The sequence below is a fragment of the Rhineura floridana genome, chromosome 8 (genome assembly GCF_030035675.1).
Source record: "Rhineura floridana isolate rRhiFlo1 chromosome 8, rRhiFlo1.hap2, whole genome shotgun sequence".
In the NCBI taxonomy this organism is placed as follows: domain Eukaryota; kingdom Metazoa; phylum Chordata; class Lepidosauria; order Squamata; family Rhineuridae; genus Rhineura; species Rhineura floridana.
In genome coordinates, this window is record NC_084487.1 from 68,726,737 (window position 1) to 68,748,662 (window position 21,926).

Sequence of the window (21,926 nt, forward strand, 5' to 3'; positions counted from 1 at the left end):
TGCTCGGATTGATCAGCTGATTGGCTCTGACTGTGAGCTCTATTTTGTCTCTTTGCAAGCAGGGTTTGGCTTCAAACTGCCTGCCAATGGACATTTTTCCTTTGCAAATTGGCAAACCTGTCTGCAGAGAACATATATCACTTTGGAGGCGCAACTAAATCCAAACTGCATTTGCAAATGGCAGCTTCAAAGGGGCTTGCTGTTGGTGCTTATAAGGTCTCTCTTTAATGATGGTGGGTGTGGAGCAGGTAGGCATGGTTTGAGGATACAACCTTGCAAGCCAATTTATGTCTACAAGTCAGGCCTAATTAGGTCTATGAGCTGGATTGCTACCACTGGTTTAAAGCCTATAGGTACCAAGAGAAGGACAGTGCGCCACACTAGTGTGTATGTATATATTTGGTTCTTCTGCCTTAAGGGGCTAGTAGCTCTTAAATGACATGGAAAGGATCCTGTGATGGCTTGGGTGGAGGGGCGAGCTCATGCAAGGGCATTCAGAGATACATGAAATATAAACTTCTATTTCCCAAACATTTGATTTATTATTACATGTCTCTTTATACTAAAATCTCAAACTTTAGTATGTAATATACAATAAAATATAATAAAAACATACTAAACAATACACAGTATCAATAAATAACAATGCTGAAAACACACTCAAGTCCGGATGATGATTAGTTATATTTATTTGTCACTTACTACATAAAATGTCTCAAAGCGACTTACAGTTGTAAAAAAAAAAATGCAAATAAGTATGAGTAACTGTAACAAAGTTACTTAAGCTGCCTGTATGCCCAGGAAAATTTTTAAAAAAATTACCTGGTGCCAGAATGATAGTAAAGTTGGTGTCAGACTTGCCTTTGGAGATGAGGGTCTATCACAGAGAAAGCCTGTCTAGAAAATTAATCTCATCCAAGAATGCCTAAAGCCAAGTAGATTCCTCAGTCTCTGTGGGCAGATCATTTTGATAGGCCTCCCATCTCTGCGGAGGGGAGAGAAGGCTGACAATCTAAATCTCATGAAGAGTTCATCTAACCATGACAGGGAAAAGGTGTTACACATGCCTTCTTGTCCAGCTGAAAAGACAAAATTCAGAGTGTGGCCAGCTACATGCAACTAACCAATAACATGTTAGGAGACTTGTTCTACAACTGGGAGCATTGGCATGGATGTTGAAATCCCCCAGAACTGATAGTCTTGATTCTCAACATCACAAGTGAGAATACCTCAGGCAGGGTGGAAAAGGCTGAGCAGTGAGGTTGGTGGTATACCAGCAAAATCCCTAATTTATCCAGTTTGTCCAACAGTAGACACAAATACTTCAACCCAGTCTTCCACTAACTAGATGGGAAACCTGTGGAGAGAGAGAATGAATTCCTGTAGAAGACAGGGAATCAACCTTCCCCCGAGTCTACTTTAATGCTGCTTGAATACATGGATACTGCTGGGTAGGGGGAGTAGGTTTTGCTTGAATAAATATCCTGACAGTAATTCTGAACTATTCTACTTGAATGCATATACTTAATTTTGAGGAAACCCTTATTTTTGTATTCTGTGGTATGGGCTCAACTGAAGTTTGACATGGCTGCTTTGAAGAAGTGCAGATTTTGTTGACTTTGTATATACCGTTTTTGTTAATCTGTAAATGTAACACATGCATGTGGCACCAGCAGTATTAAATATTTTAGTTGTCTTGCTTATCTTTACTTAGCATTTTGTGATGGCCAAATCTTATATGGAAGTTCAGGAAACTAACTATTTGTTCATGGTAAAATGACAATTTCATACAAGTGAGCAAACCTGATTAAAATTGACATTAAGAGTTGTGTTGAGTACTAGTCATTTTCAGACTAGACCCATTAAAATTAATGGACTTAGGTTCATTAATTTCAGTGGGTCTACTGAGTAGAACTTAGTTGGATACAACCCTTTTAAATTAAGCAGTTTGCACTGTTATAAAAGCAGTATTTCTCATCCTTTTTAAGTGGTGACCCCCCTCTGGACTTAAAAAGATTGTTTAAGGCTTCAAAACATGAGCCCTATTCAAGAATTTATGTTTGTACACAATTCCAGTCAAGTGAGAGGGGACAGCAGGAGGGTGCTTCCATAGCCCACCACGTTGTGGAATTGAACTTTTTGCAGTGAGGAACCTTCTGTAGGCTCCTTGTGCGACTTAGAACTGTGAAATGTCTCTGCTGCAACAGTGTTTGACTAAGTCATTGGCAAGTGACATGAAAGGGGGCCAGGGACCACCCCTCCACATCCCCCTACATGTAATTGGAATCATGGTGGGAATGCATGAACAGAGTGCTAGTACTCTAAGCTAAATTGTTGGTTTATGAATAATTGCATCCTAATATATTTTTTATTTAAATAGATTTATCAGTTTTCTTGACCAGTACTTTTTTATGCAAGCAGTGTAATTCCATACCCTAATGTGTGGGCACCATGCTTACTGTTAAATTGTTCCAGTGATTCCTGTAGTAGCTGATGAAAGCCCTAGAGGTCATCCACGAACAGGGAAATTCTTCAACAAATGTATTCTCTACCCTTATTCATCCTTCTTAAGAAATTTGAGTAATAACAACTGTCTATATGCTTAGTAGGAAGAAGGTTCTTCAGAGTCTATTTCCATCAAAGGACTTGTCTTTGAACCATCCAAAGGGTGCAACTTATGACTGAAACTCCATTTGTCACAGCTTACACATGCAAGCGTAGGTTCTTGTTGATGGGTGTGCAATATGAACAAAGCAATGAAACATTCTATGTAGAATGATTTGTTGCTCTGCGTTTCTTCATTTCATCCCAATATAAAGAACGTTTTAACTAAAGACAAACAAGAACAAGTGTTTCACTGAAAAATTATGGATAAAGTCAGCTTCTGTTGTTACTGGAAATATTCTTTAAAGGTATAAAATGTTTTTCTTTTGACCCCTAAACTAAAGGTAGCAAACATTGTGCCTTCAGCTATGCTACTTAGTATTTATGAGAGTTGAAGTCCAACAACATCTGGAGACTACCCCTGCCCTAAATCCATCCTGTAACGTTCCCTTTGTGGCCATGAGTCACTGATTGAGAATCCTAATTGTAAAAAAGACTTCTTAGTTTAATTGCTGCATAGAGCCTTATGAGCAAACAGTGATTGGTACTGGATTGCTGGAGAAAGGGTATCATGTACACAATTGAGACATCAGTAGCCATGGGACTTCCCGGAAGATTGCTCCGCCTGTGGCTGCCTCAGAGAGCTCTGTCTCAGAGGAAGCTTTTTTCAGTTTAAAATCAGTCAAAAGGGAACTTTGACTGGTGTAAATGTTCTCCCAGGCAAGGGTGAACCGAATAGATTATCCACAGAAACTTCGTTGGGCTGTTGGTGGCTGGAATTGATCAGGAATTCCCTGGGAAAGGAAGGCATACCTAGCAGCCGAGGACGGAGTTAGGACTTCCAGCAAGCTGGGCTGAAAAAAAGCGAGACTTTTTTCTTTTAAACGATCCACAACGGGCGAGCTTTATTCTGTCTAATCTTATCATTTGTCTTAAATTACTACAGTAAAAGGGATTTGTTTAAGAATCAGCAATTAAGATACCTGGGTGAGTTACACTTCTCTCTTTTATACAAGGAATTAAGGAGGAGGAAAGAAAATTTAAAACGCTTATCTTATTTTTTATGGCAAAAAGCAGGCCTGAATTTGGAAACTATAAAGATTAAAACGGATGAGGGGCAACTTATCCGAAGAGAAAATTGATTTAGATGATTATTTGATTGATATATGTCTGGGACTACTTTTTCTTGGACTACTTTCTTTAGACGAATCTGCTGTTCGTGTATGTTACTAATTGTTCAGCGCTGTGAACCAAATTTGTTTTGCATTCTTGGACGTGCGGGAGATAAGAACTGTGCTGGCCAGATGTCAACAGGCCTGGAATATTAACTCCCTTATTGCTGGAAAAAGAAGCAAATTACTCTTTGCTTGGGAATTGTGGCTATATTGGAAATTTGAAGGTTTTTTTTTTCTTCGGCTTTAAGAATGACAATCAAAAAAGTGGCAGAGACCCTGGATGTACCCCTGGAAGGGTTTTCCCCTCTGGATATGTTTCAGAAGATAATGGATGAGATTAAGATAACAAAACAAGAACTGGGACAGAGTAGACAAGAGGTGGCAACTGAATTTGGTAAAGTGAAACAGGAGTTGAAAGAAATAAAGGATTATATGAGAAAAGAAGCAGATGGACAAGCAATAGAATATGAAAAAGAAATTAAAGGGAAGGAGCAAATTCTGGAGATTGGATCAGATATATCAAATGTGGAATTGGAAAAAGATTTGGACTTTATGGCAAAAATTGAAGGGAGGATGCAAGTCCTGGAGATTGGAACAGATTTATTAAGTGTGGAACTGGAAAAATATTTGGAGTTTGTGGATCCTGGAGATAAAGATTACTGTTTGGAATTCGGCGTTGTTCCTGGAGAAATTGATGAAGATATCAGAGATAAAGCTATCAATGTTTCAGTGGAATTTCTGGACTGGAATGATTTGATGGAACTTGAAATAGAGAAAATTTATAGAATTAATTCCAGATATGTGACAATGGAAAAACTCTCAAGAGATGTGCTAGTGCATTTCGTAAACTAGAGGAACAGAGATATGACTTTACAACAATATTTCAGCAACACATTCAGAATTGATGGCAAGGAAATATTTGTGATGAAGGAAATTCCCATCAGACTCTTACTATATGACTATGACAGCAAGATTATTATGGGTGCAAGGATGGAAGTTGGAAGATGGAATTAACACTGATAATGGAAAAATGGCTATTGAAATTATTGGTCCTAGTAGACTTGATGAGATGGATTAATTGACATGTTTATTTGAAGAAAAATCGAGGGATATATTTCTCAAGGAGTGGAAACCTCTCTTTGACTTTTTGCGGAAAGAATAAAGCGATGTTAATGAGATTTGATGATTAATTAAAATAACTACTGGAGGAAAGTGATTTTGTAATATATTAAGAGACAGGTTTGTTATATATCATAGACCTATAACTGATCTGCGACAAATCGGAAGTCAACATTTTATTTTATTGTTTAATTTGTTTTTGTTTTGTTTTGTTTTGTTGGAAAATTTGAATAAAATTAATGATAAAAAAGAGACATCAGTAGCCATCAGTGCAGCCCTATTTCTATATGATTTTATGTGGAGAGGTTATTAGGAGCAATGACTTCTTAGACTCATAGAATAATAGAGTTAGAAGGGGCCAATGAGGCCATTGAGTCCAACCCCATGCTCAATGTTAGGAATTCAAATTAAAGAATACCCGACAGGAGGCTTTACCGTGTAAAGAATAATTTTTGAAGGTGTTTGCTAGATTATCCCTTGCATTAGTTACTGAGCACCACAGATCATGTTAGCCACATTGGGAATGTAATTTCTCAAATCCTAATAAGTCTACTAGAGCGTCCCATTGATTGCAATGAGATTTATTGCTATCTGATGTTCTTAAAGGTGTTGTCGTGTCCGGGACTGGACTCAGAAACCAGACCAGGTTGTGAAAGCAGTTCAGTCTTTATTAGAGTAATATCCAAACAGAGGCTGCGCCTTCTCATGAAGGAACACAATATACGTGTCCAGCGACATGCAAGAGAGTTGACAGAACAAGGAATCCCAGCCCCCCCTTTCCTTATAAAGGGGGCTTTCTGGCGCAAATTCTCTAACTCCGCCTTAGGGTGCTCTCTTCCCCGCCCCTCCTCTCTCTCCCCTTTGCTCGTTTTTGTTTTCTCCGGGTTAGTGGTGAAGGGGGAAGTTCTGCCCCCTCCCCTTCTGAAGATTCTACCTCTGGTATTGGGGAAAGAGGGGGGTGAACGTTATGCCCATCAGGTGGGCTTTTCTCTGGCTGATGAGGGAGTTGAAGTCCCCTTCCTTCTTGTTCTAACTGCTCTGGCTCGGGAAGGGGAATGAGCATGGGAAATTCCTGAGCAGAGTCTGTATCTGTGTCTGCTGGAGTTTCAAGGCCTCTCTCCCCCTCTTCACACAACTCTGGGAAAATGATCTCCTCCTCATCGTCTGAAGTGCCAGGGTCCCAATCCTGCATCCTGACAGGTGTTGCCTCAATGCCATAATCTTTGCAGGGATGTTGCTGTACTTAATAATGGATTTTTCCTGATTTCTAGAGGAATATTGTTTATCCTTTAAAAAAAATATTTTTCACAGCAAAACATTTTGAATTCTGCAACTTCTAAATACGCTTTAGTATTATGTTGTTATTCTGTCTTGTTCTTGGTTTTGGTTATGCTTCAAAACATTTGTTGTCTTAATTAGATGACTTTTTAAAAGGATATGAACCACTGAAAACTAGGATAATCTACAAATGCTAATTTATATGTACAGGTCAAATTTAGAAATAATTACTAGAATTTCATTGAAACCTGAGCTGATTAATTTCCTCAAATTCTTTCCCAAAATAAATTCTTCATTTAAAATGGCACTCCATCCCCCAAATCACCTAAAAGAAATTCCTCTTCAATTAATTTACTCCCAGTCTTTGAGTAATCGCCACCTGGTCCTCCCCCCAACTGGAACCACACAACTGGATAAGGTGCTTTGGCAGAACTTCAGTTAACAGTAGGAGAGGTCATCTGCTTCCGCTCTGCTAGTGTTCAGGTGCCTCTTGATTTTAATCATACCCCACTTTGCAGGGCAAACCTAATCTCTCTTCCTTTCCCATGGAACTGAAGAAGCGCTTTGTGCAAGGCAAAAGCACCTGAAGAGAGTGGCAAGGGTGGGTTGTGGGGAGTCTTAGCTAGCCCTTCCCTGCTGTGATACCACTAACGCCCTGCCCTTCATCTCTTGCGATTCCTCATCTCTTGTGCTCAGTTTGGTTGTCATTTTTTTAGAACTGTTAATCCAAAGGCAAGACAGTGGCTCACTGTACTGCCAGGCTGTTGTGTTGTGCAAATTGAAAACTTAAATCGGCTGTTGGGAAACGATGGTGTGTCACTTCCCAGAGGCGTTTGAGGCGTTTGATTTGTGCAGTGTGACAGCAGCACTGGCTTGCCCTTGGATTAACACTAAAAAGAATAAAAAGATGGGCAACCCATTGGCTACCGTCTCTTAATAATTTATTCCTGGATGTTGGGCATACAGGAAGTGAATAATGGCCTGGGCAGCAGATGAAATAACTAACTGTTGAGTACGAAAGAGGACACCTGTCCATCTAAACCATTTACTGAAATAGAAGCTAACTGAGTGAGTTTCTGAAAGAAGCTGTAGTCTTGGCATCAGTTGCTAGCTAATGAAAGTTGCAGCTTTCAAACCATATAACAAATTGGTGAAACCAGATACAGCAAAATAAAACCAACCTTGATTTTTATTGACTTCTAGCTTTATAAGAATTTGCATCTAAAGGGTAATGTCTCCTCACTCCCCCCCCCAAGTTCTGTCTGGAAGCTTTTGCTTTGCTATACTATTACAATATCATATCTAATATTGACATAGCCTATATGCTAAGGCAGTTAATTGTGTGCTGGTGTACCAGTTCTTGGGGATCAGGTGACTGTTTTTATCTAAATTTTGCTACAGTAAGCTACAAATAAATAGTTTTGAATATGTACCTTTTGTTTACTAACTCCTGAAGACCAGTCTAAACAAGCTTTAAAATACAAAAATGAGAAAATGAAATTGTAGGAGAATAAAGTAAGTGTACAGCATTATTACTTTGAGCGAAATATCAGTGAAAGAACTTTTAGTACCATTATCGCATGTGTACTTATACGCAGGAGTTCTTTTTTCAAAAACAGGATTATTCCATCTACTGGAAAAAGGGGAAGTCTTGCCCTAGTCTTGTTCTGCAGGTGGTTCTGATCAGTTGGCTTTTGGGAACTCTTGGTGGGATAGCAGTATTGGGGACGCTAAGGAGCTGTTCATGCTGTACTTCTCCCATTCCTGTAGCGTGGTGCCACAGAAATGCTTCAGTCCTGACTAGTGATCTTTGGACAGTTGGCATATAAGGAGCACATTTTTAGTTGTCTAATCAGTGTAAGGCTAGGGAGCATGATGAGTGAGATAAAGGAGCCACAGACTTGTTGCCAGAATGTTTCACAGTATGGGAGTGGCCCTGTTTAATTCTGCCTGGAGGATAGTCCATCAGATGGATGAGGTTTTTTTGTGTTTTTTGAGTGAGTTGGGGGATTTTTTCTTGTCAGGTTTTTCTTTCCCCCCCCTCATGAGTCTCTTTTCCCCCATCCTTCTGCTTTGTTAATTCTTCCCTGTGGGTTTGGTTGGGCTTCTTATTTTCTCCTTTTTAGAAGATCCCCATTCCTTTAACCTGAGTGTGTAACTGAGTGGGTTTCCTTGGTCTATCTCGCCTCACCCCACTGCTCCTTCTAGCTGTGGCAGCAGGTTTTTCCCCTGCATCTCTGTGAATTTCCCGGTCCCCCTTCAATCTTTGCCACCATTGTTGTTGCTGCTTGTGTGCCTTTTACCTGCCACTTCTGTATTTCTTTTAAAAAAAAAAAAGTTCCCATGTTATGGACTGTTCTCCAAGAGAAATTTTATTCAGTTGAGACCTTGTCACAAATTGAAATTACCAGCTCAGAATACCATAGTGGAACTTTGTCTCTGTGCTCAGTCATTGCCAGAGTTCACTTTTACACTTTTACTTCGGCATGTGCTGAATTACTAGAGAAAACTCGATTTTTAGAACCCAGAGAACAGGTAAACATTCAGCTGAATCCTGTATCCTAAAATCAGCTCACCTGAGGGATACATTGAATGTGTTGACTCACTTTTTCAATAAGTTAGTGCCCTGTCATATCATTCACTTTAACTTTTGATCTGCATGGAGTGCACCTAATATACTACTTGCATAAAGGTCACAGATAATTGTTTAATCTTGGCTTTCAGGTCCTAAATTGAATTTTAAAAAAGTTAGGTTTCTGAATTTTCAGTGAAGTATTTGATATTAACGCTCTTGTGTCAATATCACAGTCTAGCTCTGCTGTTAATCTTGGAGATGAACATTAAATAGTACAACCCAACCTATTTAAAGGAAGCTTTGTTTTCAGAGAGAAAAAATCACACATGATTGTCACTGGTGTAACTGCAATATATTTTCTCTCTCAGCTTGCCTAAAGTAGTTAAGAGACGTGTAAATGCACTCAAGAATCTTCAAGTTAAATGTGCACAGATAGAAGCAAAGTTCTATGAAGAAGTTCATGAACTGGAAAGAAAATATGCTGCTCTTTATCAGCCCTTGTTTGACAAGGTAATCTTTATACTTTTAGTTCTTTACATATGAAAGTTTAATTTTGTAGAGAGGCAAATGGGACCGCTTTCCCACTGGATCAGTAATTTTGCAACTCTTAATTTGCAAAAAATATTTGTTGCTTTGTGATATGGGTATTGGGTCAAACTAAGTCATGATAGCCTGAAGAAAAAAACTTTAATCTTCCAGAGGAGTGAAATCATCAATGCAGTTTATGAACCTACTGAAGAAGAATGTGAATGGAAAACAGATATTGAAGAAGAAATTTCAGTGAGTATCTAAATATGATGTTGTGTACTCGTGCTTTTAAACATTGAAAGTAGACTTATACTACTAACAAAAGCAGACAAATCATTCAGTTTATAATTTTGTAAAGTAGTCTTTGTCTCCTTGATGATCAGAAAATACTTTAATCAGATGATGATGATGATGTTTTGTATTGGATTTATACAAGAGCCCATCAATAAACGCAGTAACCCAGTTTGCATTCACCACTAATATAAAACCATGGTTTGCTCAAATGCATTCGTTCCCAAAGAGGAGATTGCAGCTGATGCTGTACTCTTCCCCCAGTCCTCCTCCTGCTATGCTGCCATGAGCTAAGCCTTAGTTTGGTGTAGCATGGGTGATGTGTGAACCTGGGCTTATGATTTTTTCCTGCATACAAACCATGGGTTGTAACCATGGTTTGTTCTTGGTTTTATTAGCTCATGGTCTGGAGTGAGACGAACCAGAAGCCTAGCATGTGAAGCCATACTATGGTTTAGCTCACATCAGCACAGCAGTAAAAGAACCACCGGAGAGTGCAGTGGCTGCAACTTCCTCTCCAGGAACCTGCATGTCAGCATATTCACACTAAGCCATGGTTTGGCTTAGTATTACATGCATCCTGAGCCAATATATAAAAATAACAAAACCAACAATTAGACAGCCAAAAAATCTCCCTGCACAGAGGTAGCATAAGATATTTTACAGCCTGGATTTCAAATGCAGTCAAAACATTCTGATGTCCTATCTGTGCTTTGAGAGGTTCTAAGTAGCTCTCAATAATAAGGTGCTTGTCCTACATAGACATAGGAATGTACAGCCCCTAATCTGGTGGTATATGACTGTAGGTTTTCCTGTTCATTGTGGTTACTAGTATAACATTAAATCTCTTGGTTAAGCTCACATCAGCACAGCAGTAAAAGAACCACCGGAGAGTGCAGTGGCTGCAACTTCCTCTCCAGGAACCTGCATGTCAGCATATTCACACTAAGCCATGGTTTGGCTTAGTATTACATGCATCCTGAGCCAATATATAAAAATAACAAAACCAACAATTAGACAGCCAAAAAATCTCCCTGCACAGAGGTAGCATAAGATATTTTACAGCCTGGATTTCAAATGCAGTCAAAACATTCTGATGTCCTATCTGTGCTTTGAGAGGTTCTAAGTAGCTCTCAATAATAAGGTGCTTGTCCTACATAGACATAGGAATGTACAGCCCCTAATCTGGTGGTATATGACTGTAGGTTTTCCTGTTCATTGTGGTTACTAGTATAACATTAAATCTCTTGGTTAGTGTGCAGTGCTCAAAGTTTTAGAAAGAGTAACTTCTTAATTTTAACAAGGAGGAAATGAAAGAGAAGGCCAAGCTTGAAGAAGAGAAAAAAGATGAAGAAAAAGATGACCCCAAAGGAATTCCTGAATTTTGGCTGACTGTATTCAAGAATGTTGATTTACTCAGTGATATGGTTCAGGTAAAAAAATGAATTTTTAACTTACTGAAATTTTGTTAGTAAACTAAGTTATCAGAACCTGGGGAGTCTGATTTTTGTGCTGGAGTGCAACTAATTTCCAGAATGTCCCACCAGTAATCCACTTTCTAGGGCTTTGTGTACTCAAATTCTACACCATAAGGACATGACATACCTTTGTTAGATCAGACTAGCGGAATCTGGTCCAGTATTCTGTTTCCAGCTGTGATTCAGCAGTGCCTTCTGGGAAACCCACAAGTAGGGTGTGAAGGCTGTAACCTTGGTCCCCAGCATCTCATATTCAGTGGCATACTTCCTCTGAATGTGGATGTGCCAGTTAGCTATTATGATTAATAGCACTTGATGAGCATGAAGTTATCTAAAGCTTTCTTAAGTAGAGACCGTTGTCACATACTGCGGTGATGAATTCCATAAGTTTTGAATTTCTCTTGTCTGTTCTGAACTTTCCAACACCATGCTGAATTTTATTCTGCTTACACTGCGCATATTAGTGTTTATTGGGAGACACCTTAAGGGCAAAAATTAACATGTTGTACACTGAGAATGTTGCTTCTTGAAAACCTGAATGCCTCACTCAATGCCACACTCTACATTTGCATCAAATTTCAAAATATATACAGCCCTGGGCGGGTGGTATGCTTTTCATTTATCTGAAGCATGTGTTTTATGAGGAATACTTGTGTGACTGCTGCTGCTTCCTGGTAAATTAGCTATATGAATGAAATATGGATCTAATTTTAAATGCTCACCACAGATTATTGGAATTTGTTTCCTCTTGCTATGTTACAATGTAGTCACAAAACAGGGGAAAAACTACATTTAGTAAAGCCGCAGTCCAACTTGCATTTACGTCAGGCTGAGGGGAGTTGGATGCAGCAGAACATCAGCTGAGCTGGCTGGGTCCTGACTTAGCCAGGCCACACTAGCATAAGTCCCTCAGCCCGGCTCAGTTGGGACCCAGCCAGCTCAGCTGAGACCAGTGCAAGTGGAGCCAGCGTAAGGCCCAAAAAGGGGGTATGTTGGGGCTGAGATGAGGGGACTTAGGCCACATTCAACACATGTTCGGAGTGCTCCTGCCAATCCAGGCAAAAGTTAATCAGGAAAAAGGTCGGTCTAGGAAAATAATTGCGGATAGAAGTGAATGGAGGGGGCTTACTCCCTTGCCAGATTATTTGGGAGAGCAGGCTTTTACTTTCTGGTCCCTGTGCACAACTCCCGGCTGAGCTGGCATTCAGCTAACCCAGCAGCAGAACTTTACGCCGGCGTCTCTTGCTCCAGCACAACTTATGCCAGCTTCCCCTGAGTTGGATTGTTCTGTAAACTACAGAAAGCATTGCTTGATATTAATTGCCATGTTATTTGTAGGAACACGATGAACCTATTCTGAAACACTTAAAAGATATTAAAGTGAAGTTTTCAGAGGCCGGGCAGCCTATGGTAAGTCTTTCTTTGGTGAGAATACATTGAATAATATTTAGACAAATTATGCATGCTTTCTGTTTAGTAATCAGCAGTGACACTTGAAAAATTTGCAGTGTATTCTACACATGTAGCAGACATAAACCTTGTGGTCCTCATGACTTGTTAGCCAAAACTAAGGGCTGAGTCAAATATGCGTGTAGTATTGTAATACTGCATCATGATCTCTGACTCACAGCTGAATATGTGAAGCAGCTATATTTGAAAAGTATTGAGATATTATGAATATAAATACGTGAAGAGTCCATAAGAATTGCTTTATAAAGACTTCTTTCCAGTGGGCATTGTTACATGACTTTTACTAGTGAGCTCCACTAAAACTGGGATCTCACCAGTAGAAATCCTCTGAAAAATAGGGAATGTGAATGGGTGCCATGCAGAAAATGGCATGTCTGTTTGCATGTTTGTTTTGCAAAACTGATTTATGCTTTTGAGGTATAACAAAACATTGTCTAGAGTAGCCTTCCTCAACTTGATACCACATGTTTTGCACTCTCAACTGTCATCATCCCTAACCATTGGCCATTCTTGCTCAGACTGATACGAGTTGGAGTCCAAATCATATAGAGGGTGTCCAAGTTGTTGAAGGCTGGTCTGAACTAACTGTCTTGCGTTGTAACCATTTGAATAAGAAATAGAATTTAAACAGCACTGTTGGTAGCCTTTTTGTCAAAATAATGGAAGTAAATTTTAGATATCTGGCTTGTGTTGAAGCTTAATTATATTCTTTCTAACACTACCTTTCTTTTTTTAAAAAGACTTTTACATTAGAATTCCACTTTGAACCCAATGAATATTTCACAAATGAACTGTTGACAAAAACATATAGAATGAGGTCAGAGCCCGATGATTCTGATCCTTTCTCCTTTGATGGACCAGAAATTATGGGTTGTACAGGGTAAGTGTAATATTCTCTTAAAATGTGATTGACAGCCTTCTATATGAATTCACCTGATAACAGATGCCATTAAATTCTTAAACAAACAAACTTTTTTTTTAAGATGGCATCTAAGTGCTAGCAAGTAGGTGCTTGACAAATAAACAAATGGAGGTGGGCTCATAGGCAAGGTACTATCACAAGGAAGGGCCTGTCAGTTGTGGTCACCCACCTTGCCTCTGAAGGTGAGGGTACCCAGAGTAGGGCTTCTGCTGAAGTCAGTGTGGGGTGCATATGAATGTGTGCCTGCTTAGTTCACAATATCTGTTTCAGTACAACAAATAATATTTTAAAGGACATGAGTGATGTTTTAACTTATGAATATACTCTTCACTATAAAGACGTATATGTAACTAATTCTGTATACATCCTCTATACCTGTTCTGTCACTCCCTTGTGTTTCCTTGGGGAGGGTGCAGGCAAATGTTTTTTTATGATGAAGTCAGATAAATAATAAGGTTTGACACCAGCTATGCTAATAAATGTGGTTTTTATTCAGATACCAGATCATATTCCACATTACATTAAGACCCTTCATAGCAAATAAAACTTTTACCAATCAATGATTATAGGAGGCCCCGTTCCCCATAGTATTGCAAGGAAAGGGCCCTCCTATGGGTCACTCCAGTAGTCCTTCCTAGGCCATCACAGAGCCTGTACTATTGATGTGTGATGGTTGATGCCATAAGTCATCTCTAATACTGGCCTACAGGTGGCACTATAACATCACAGGATATTTCCCAAGTAAACCAGTGTCACCTTACAATAATTGATTTTGAGTTTCAGTGTTCCAGAATAAAAAATACAGAAGGAAATTTCAATATACCATTATTCAGTAATATGAGAACATTGGTCAGGGGTCTGATTACTTTTGCAAGGCACTGTATATGGATTCATTCATTCAATTCAGATGTTAGGTTCTGCTAATATTAGACAACTCTGGAAGAATAACATTACCAACAGGGCCTAATACAGCCTTGTTACTCACAGGGTTGAATGGTGTACTTGAGTAAAAACCAAGTGTTCTAACTAGCTAGAATAAACATAAGGATATGGTTGGTTTAGTAACATCTTTTTCTCACAGGTGCCAAATAGACTGGAAAAAGGGGAAGAATGTTACTTTGAAAACCATCAAAAAGAAACAAAAGCACAAGGGGCGTGGAACAGTTAGAACAGTGACAAAAACAGTTTCCAATGATTCTTTCTTCAATTTTTTCAGTCCTCCTGAAGGTAAATGATTGCTCCTTTTTTATTGCAGTACAATCTCAATGTAGGTGCTTTTTAAATACAAATATAATCCTACATCTTAATTCTTTTCCTTTACAGTTCCTGAAAGTGGAGACTTGGTAAGTTCTGGCTTTATTTCCAAATGAAAAACATAACATAGAGAACATCTTAAGTGTAGGGGCTAATAAATGCAGCAGCAAAGGACACCTTTTTGGCTTCCTCTAAGATGATTTTAGTGATAACACACGCAGTGTGAAATATTCTTCACCTTAGGTCCCTAATTTTTACAAAATGTGCCTAAGTTCCTCTAGTTACCTTTATTTGTATTTACATTAAAATGTGTCTCTGGTGAAAGAAGTTGCTGTTGGATAGTAAATGTGAGTTTGTTGATGAGTGCATATGACAGCTGAGGCCACATGTGTGAATGAAAACCGAAACTAGTATACTGCCCCCTCATTCCATACATGCAATAAAATAATAGTGTAACTGAACACTTGTAACAAAAAAAGCAGAATTGACAATCTATACTATAAAATAGTAGCTATGACTGGCTAATATAATTGTCAAAGACTTTTTGAGAAAGAAAGCTACAAGGAAGTGGTCAGGTCACGGAGAGTAAAAATGAAAGTCTTAAGAGGTTTTGACATAAAAATTATAGGCACATATTAAATGATTCAAGCAAGTTGTCAGACAAAAATGTGTTTTCTAGCTACTGAGCTTGAGAATTCACTCTTGGGAAACAAATAAGATTTTTTTCAGATCATGAATTAATTTTGCGAATGAATGTATAGAATTGGGGGGAATTTGGATCTAGACCAGTTTGTGTGATAGAATTGTATCATTCCTGAATACAAATTCATAGAGCTGTGAATTCATTTACCTATGCAGGATGATGATGCCGAAGCAATACTTGCAGCTGATTTTGAAATTGGTCACTTTCTACGGGAACGCATAGTTCCACGATCAGTATTGTATTTCACAGGAGAAGCCATTGAAGATGATGATGATGATGTAAGTGGTGATTGTTTTCAGCTGTGCCATAATTAGCTATATCTAAGGGCTTTTAGTGAGCTATAATTTACCACATACACCTTATTAATTATAACTGAACTAGACATGTAACAAAGGGTGCTTGTGACTTTGCTGGATGGTACACACTTGTACATAGGGCTGAATCTCGGACTGGATACTTTATATTCTTGCTCAAGTAAGAGTTGAAGCACAATCAGAATGAATTTCCCTCCTCTTCAGCAACCACAGTAATTAGATGTGCTTTATAGTACAAATTTCAGAGATGCTTGAGCCCTGGCTGTCCTCCCTTAATACTGAACAAAGTACATGATCTGTTCTGAATAAAAGTAAAGGCCTGGGGGGCAGCCATCCTTTTTCCCAACAGTGCCTCTGGGAACAACACTATCATGTTATAACATCATTTTCATGGTGTAATCTGACCCAAATCACAAAAAGTGCACTGCTGAGCTTCTGAGAGCAGCGAAGCTGTCACTTGAAACAACAGATAAAGTTTTTTGTTTTAAAACAACCCTTGCCTTTAAAAGTAAGTCCACCACACCTGAATGTGTCCATAGTTTTTTCTTACAATTTTAAAATACTAATATTAATACTGTTACTGAAGCAAATTCGTAGTAGCTTTGAATGAGAAGCTATTTTCCAGAAACAACTATCCTTAAGAACATTAGAGCACCCCTGCTGGATCAGGCCATCTAGTCCAGCTTCCTGTTCTCACACTGACCAACAGGTGCTGGTGGAAGCCTGCAAGTAGGACTTAAGTGCAACAGAGCTCTCCCAAATTCTGATTCCCAGCAACTGGTCTTCAGAGGCATACTGCCTCTGACAGTGGAGGAAGAACATAGCCATCATGGCTAGTAGCCATTGATAGCAGTATCTTCAATGAATTTGTTTAATTCTCTTTTAAAGTGATCCAAGTTGGTGGCCATTGCCACATCTTGTAGGAGGAAACTCCATAGTTTAACTATGCGCTTTGTGAAGATATAGTTTCTTTGTCTTTCCTGAATCTTGCAGTATTCAGCTTTGTTGGATGGTCCCAGGTTTTAGAGGGAGAAAAGCTTTTGTCTATGTGTTTTCTCCATATGATCCATTGTCTTGCACACCTCTGTTATATTTTCTTCTAAACTAAAAAGCCCCAAATGTTGTAACTTTCCTCATAGGGAAGTTGCTCCAACTCAAGGATCCCAGAAGAATATAAAGATCAAATAAGGAACAGGTTTGAGGCTTTAAACTTAGTTGACAGAGAACCAGAAGAACTATGGACTGAAGTCAGACTCATGATCAGGGAAGAATGCAAAAAGACAATACCTCTTGCTAAAAAGATAGAAAGACCTCAATGGATGACTGAAGAAACTCTTAAAATGGTTAAAGAGAGAAGGAAAGCAAAAGGAGATAGAAACACAGTCAGAACCCTAAATGCAACTATACAACGACTAGTACGTAGGGACAAAGAAAACTATTACAATAGTTATTGTATAGAAATAGAAAAGGACAACAAAATGGGAAGAACAAGAGCCCTATTCCAAAAAATTAGAGAAATGAAAGGGAAATTTAAACCACGAGTAGGGATGTTGAATAATCAACAGGGGAACACACTCACTGACTGAGATGAAATAAAAGGTAGATGGAAGCAATACACTGAAGAACTCTATAAAAGAGATGCAAGGATGACAGATTCATTCATGGAGGAACCAAATGATGAAGAACCAGAAATTTTGGAATGTGAGGTGAAAGCTGCTCTTAAAATTCTTGGAAGAAAGAAATCACCAGGAATAGACGGCATACCAATAGAGTTGCTACAAGCTACTGAGACTGAATCTGTCCAAATTTTGACAAACATTTGTCAAGAAATATGGAAAACTAAACAATGGCCCACAGACTGGAAGCGTTCCATACACATCCCAATTCCAAGGAAAGGGGGATCCCAGGGAATACAGTAATTATCGAACTATTGCCTTAATATCCCATGCAAGTAAAGTAATGCTCAAGATTCTACAACAAAGGCTCTTACCGTATATGGAGCGAGAAATGCCAGACATCCAAGCTGGATTTAGAAAGGGAAGAGGCACCAGAGATCATATCGCAAACATACGTTGGATAATGGAACGGAGCAAGGAATTTCAGAAGAAAATCACCCTGTGCTTTATAGACTACAGCAAAGCCTTTGACTGTGTAGATCATGAAAAACTATGGAATGCTTTAAAAGAAATGGGGGTGCCACAGCATCTGATTGTCCTGATGCGCAACCTATACTCTGGACAAGAGGCTACTGTAAGGACAGAATATGGAGAAACCGATTGGTTCCCCATCGGAAAGGGTATGAGACAGGGTTGTATTTTATCACCCTATTTGTTTAATCTGTACGCAGAACATATACGGAAAGCGGGATTGGACCAAGATGAAGGAGGTGTGAACATTGGAGGGAGAAACATTAAGATATGCAGACGATACCATACTCTTAGCAGAAACCAGTAATGATTTGAAAGGAATGCTGATGAAAGTTGAAGAGGAAAGCACAAAAGCAGGACTACAGCTGAACGTCAAGAAGACCAAAGTAATGACAACAGAAGATTTATGTAACTTTACAGTTGACAATGAGGACATTGAACTTGTCAAGGATTTACCTCGGCACAGTCATCAACCAAAATGGAGACAATATTCAAGAAATCAGAAGAAGGCTAGGACTGGGGAGGGCAGCTGTGAGAGAACTAGAAAAGGTCCCCAAATGCAATGATGTATCACTGAACACCAAAGTCAGGATCATTCGGACCATGGTATTCCTGATCTCTATGTATGGATGTGAAAGTTGGACAGTGAAAAAGGCGAATAAGAGAAAAATCAACTCATTTGAAATGTGGTGCTGGAGGAGAGCTTTGCGCATACCATGGACTGCGAAAAAGACAAATAATTGGGTGTTAGAACAAATTAAACCAGAACTGTCACTAGAAGCTAAAATGATGAAACTGAGGTTATCATACTTTGGACGCATCATGAGAAGACATGATTCACTAGAAAAGACAATAATGCTGGGGGAAACAGCAGGGAGTAGAAAAAGAGGAAGGCCAAACGAGAGATGGATTGATTCCATAAAGGAAGCCACAGACCTGAACTTACAAGATCTGAACAGGGTGGTTCATGACAGATGCTCTTGGAGGTCGCTGATTCATAGGGTTGCCATGAGTCATAGTCGACTTGAAGGCACATAACAACAACAATGTCATTAGAGAACTCACATTCAATATTTTAACTTAAGAATAAAACTAAAATACAGACATACAGTTGTTAAATAACCAGCATTAAGCTACATAGAAACTGCTTGGATATTAAGGTTGTCATTAAGACCCTTCTTTGTGTCATCCTGTGATTTGACGTGAGGTCGTTAGACATCTGTAATAAAACCTTTATGGCATCCTTGTCTTGGAATGCTTTCCCCGGCAAGCTCACCTAGCGTAAACTCCTTTTGGGGCCAGGCTCACTCAGGCTTTTTAGTGTATGTGTATGTGCAAATCTTAATTATTTTTATCTTTCTACTTCTGTTTCCGCTTTCTTCTATTTTATTGTACTTTTATTTATTGTTAAATAAACTTAGAAACGGAAGTCTCAGAAATGGGGTCCAATCCCAACAGTCTACTGGGACTGGAACAGAGTAAACTGTGTCTGAGAGAGACTCTAAGTATGGAATATTGTGTGCTGGCAAAGACAGAGTGATCCATTTTAAATTCACTTGTTCAAAAATTTTCTTGGACATTTGTTTTTCTTAATAATGTTATTTGTTATTTAGTTTAATTTTTGTAAATTTTATTGCTTTTATTGATGTATTTTTATCCTTGTGTTTATTTTTCTTTGTAAGCTGCCTTGAGGGCCTTTGGCCAAAAGGCAGGGTATAAATAAAATTTATTGTTGTTGTTGTTGTTATAAAAATATGTTTATGGAATCTACTTTGTGAGGTTTGCCTGATAAGCAGTATAGGAACATTCAAAATAAATTAATTGTAACTACTCCCGGGCTATTTTATTTGCATAATCTTTAATATTTTAATCTCTGAATATACTGCTTTTAATTACAGTTGAGTTTTATTCAATCATTAGACTGTGGTATTGATATAGCTTTATAAAAATAGAAGGTGTCAAGAACGCCTGGTTTGTTAAGTCTGTTAACTAAAATGTTCTGTGGCAAGGAATTGTAGGGCGAACATCTTGCCTGAATTTGGGCCTCTGGGAGGCCATGAGACTGTCCATTCTCACAACTGGACTCAGTTAATTAGGCAGTGAGTAAGAACACCTGCTTATCAGCCTGAGACTGGTACTTCAAGGCCACAGGCCTGACAAGGTTGGTGAGGTTCGCGACCATTAGGCGTGAAAGCTCTGGAAAATTTCATCATCAGAAAGCCCCCTGATAAGGCTAATTAATTTCTGGCTGTTGCTGGCCTTTTCCCCATAAAAGTAGAACTAAGATTCTGGGTCTTTGTTCCCCAATGTTCCTTGGGGGCTACCTGTTGCTGGGGTTCCATCTGCTATCCAGGCTATACATCTCTGGGGAGATGTGGAACCATAAGGTTACTGTAAGGTTGCTTCCTATAATATGTGAGTATAGAATAGGCTAGACAGATTTGTTATTTTTGCTTGTGCATTTTGTATTTTACCTAATCCTAGGGGCGTTTGGTTTAAGGAATTATTTTGCTACTATATTTTTTCACTTATATTTTATTTTAATAAAGCTACCTCTTTTTTACCAGTGTGTGTTTATTTCAGGGGGAATTTAGCTCTGAATCCAGCACCGTGGCCATTTAGCCACAGACTACCGTATAGTGGGTATTTTGCCTAAAGGCTCCAAGATAAGGAGTGCATCATTGGCTCTTGTCTATTGGAATCCTTGGCAGGTCTATTTCTGGCACTTTGGGTTTCCCCTTGGCCCAGAGTGGGTGACCAGGTTTAAGGGGTGGTGGCAATCAATCTATCTTGCAGGTTTGTTGTTGGTTTAACTCAGCCCTAGTAAGGGAGGCACGGGTTGTGCCTGGCCGGGATCAGTTGCCCTTGTCTTGGGAGCTGACCCTCTGGTGAGAATCCTTGAATTCTTGACAGAAGATTTAATGCTTTCTAGGCCTATTTTTTTGTCAGGATGAGAACACCCCTGTAAATACTATGCCAGTTTGGCTTGCGTTAGAAAGCTGTCACCAGCTGACTTAGACCCAGAAAGCTGTCCTTCAAGTAGAAACACTTCAGTATGAGTTAGATTTGTTTAGTTATTCCTCACCTGGTGAAACTTACTCCAAGGCAATATTAATAAATCTAAAATGTTTACTAGGGATCAGGTTTTCTTTCCAAACTTGTGCAGTAGGGCCCTGCTTTTCGGCATTCCACTAATATGGCGGTTTTCCCCAGATAGTGTGTGTGTGTATGAGAGAGAGAGAGAGAGAGTGTATTGGGACTGGGGCTGTTGCTGTTGTTCCTTTGTACCCAGCTTCTTTGTCTTCCCCTCCCTCCTCTTCCCCTCCCTCCTCTTCACCTTTAGTGTTTTCTGTTTTTTGGTTGGGTTGTGGGTGGTTATTTTCAGTTGGTGTCCCCCCCTTTTTTTCCTTCTACCCGGCTGTTTCTCTGCCTGTCCTCATTTTGGGGGACAGCGGAGGCTGCTACTGCTGCCTCTGGGAACAGTGGAGGCTGTTTCCTTGCCTGCCCTCCTCGTTTTTGGGGTCGGCAGAGGTTGCTACAGCTGCCTTTGCTTTAGCAGCAGCGCCCCCCTCTGTCCTTAGCTGGTTGAAGCGGCGAGTCAGAAGCTCGCAGCGGCGACTCTGTCTTGCGCCTACTTTATGAGGTGCTGCTTCTGATCTCCCCCTGCTGGGCGCTTGGCGGTGGCTCCTCCTCTGCGGTTCGCTACTGCGGTCGTTGGAGCTTGCCGGCTACTGAAGCAGAGCTCACGGAGGCAGCTCTCTTCTTTCTCAGCAGCGGCTCCTTTCTCCACGGCTCGCTACTGCGGCCATTGGGAGCTTGCTGGCTACTGAGGCAGAGCTTGCAGAGGCGGCTCTCTCTGGAGCTCGTGGTAGCAGCTCCCTTTCTTTCACTCCTGGCGGCAGTGTCTGTGGGGGTGGTTGTCTGTTGCCACTTCCCCCCACCCAGCTGGACTTGGTTTAGTAGCTGCTTTTTCCAGCCACTTGGCTCCGAGAGAGAGAAACGCTGTGCTGCCTTCTCCCCTCACTGCTACTGTGCACAGCATGCGCCATCTCTTGCAGCCACAATGAC

At 39.7% G+C, this 21,926-nt stretch overlaps 1 protein-coding gene across 4 annotated transcripts in view; it reads left to right on the plus strand.

The window, feature by feature from the left end:
* The window catches only part of NAP1L1 (nucleosome assembly protein 1 like 1), a 38,934-nt gene that overhangs the window by 15,363 nt on the left and 1,645 nt on the right, over positions 1–21,926 (plus strand). For 3 of the 4 annotated variants that reach the window (XM_061639707.1, XM_061639708.1, XM_061639705.1), the window contains 8 exons: positions 9,120–9,261; positions 9,451–9,531; positions 10,875–11,003; positions 12,387–12,458; positions 13,259–13,398; positions 14,522–14,667; positions 14,764–14,783; positions 15,553–15,675. In XM_061639707.1, the coding sequence (XP_061495691.1) occupies positions 9,120–9,261; positions 9,451–9,531; positions 10,875–11,003; positions 12,387–12,458; positions 13,259–13,398; positions 14,522–14,667; positions 14,764–14,783; positions 15,553–15,675 (853 nt within the window). The remainder of the gene's footprint in view (positions 1–9,119; positions 9,262–9,450; positions 9,532–10,874; positions 11,004–12,386; positions 12,459–13,258; positions 13,399–14,521; positions 14,668–14,763; positions 14,784–15,552; positions 15,676–21,926) is intronic. The other variant, XM_061639706.1, reaches the window with a different exon arrangement.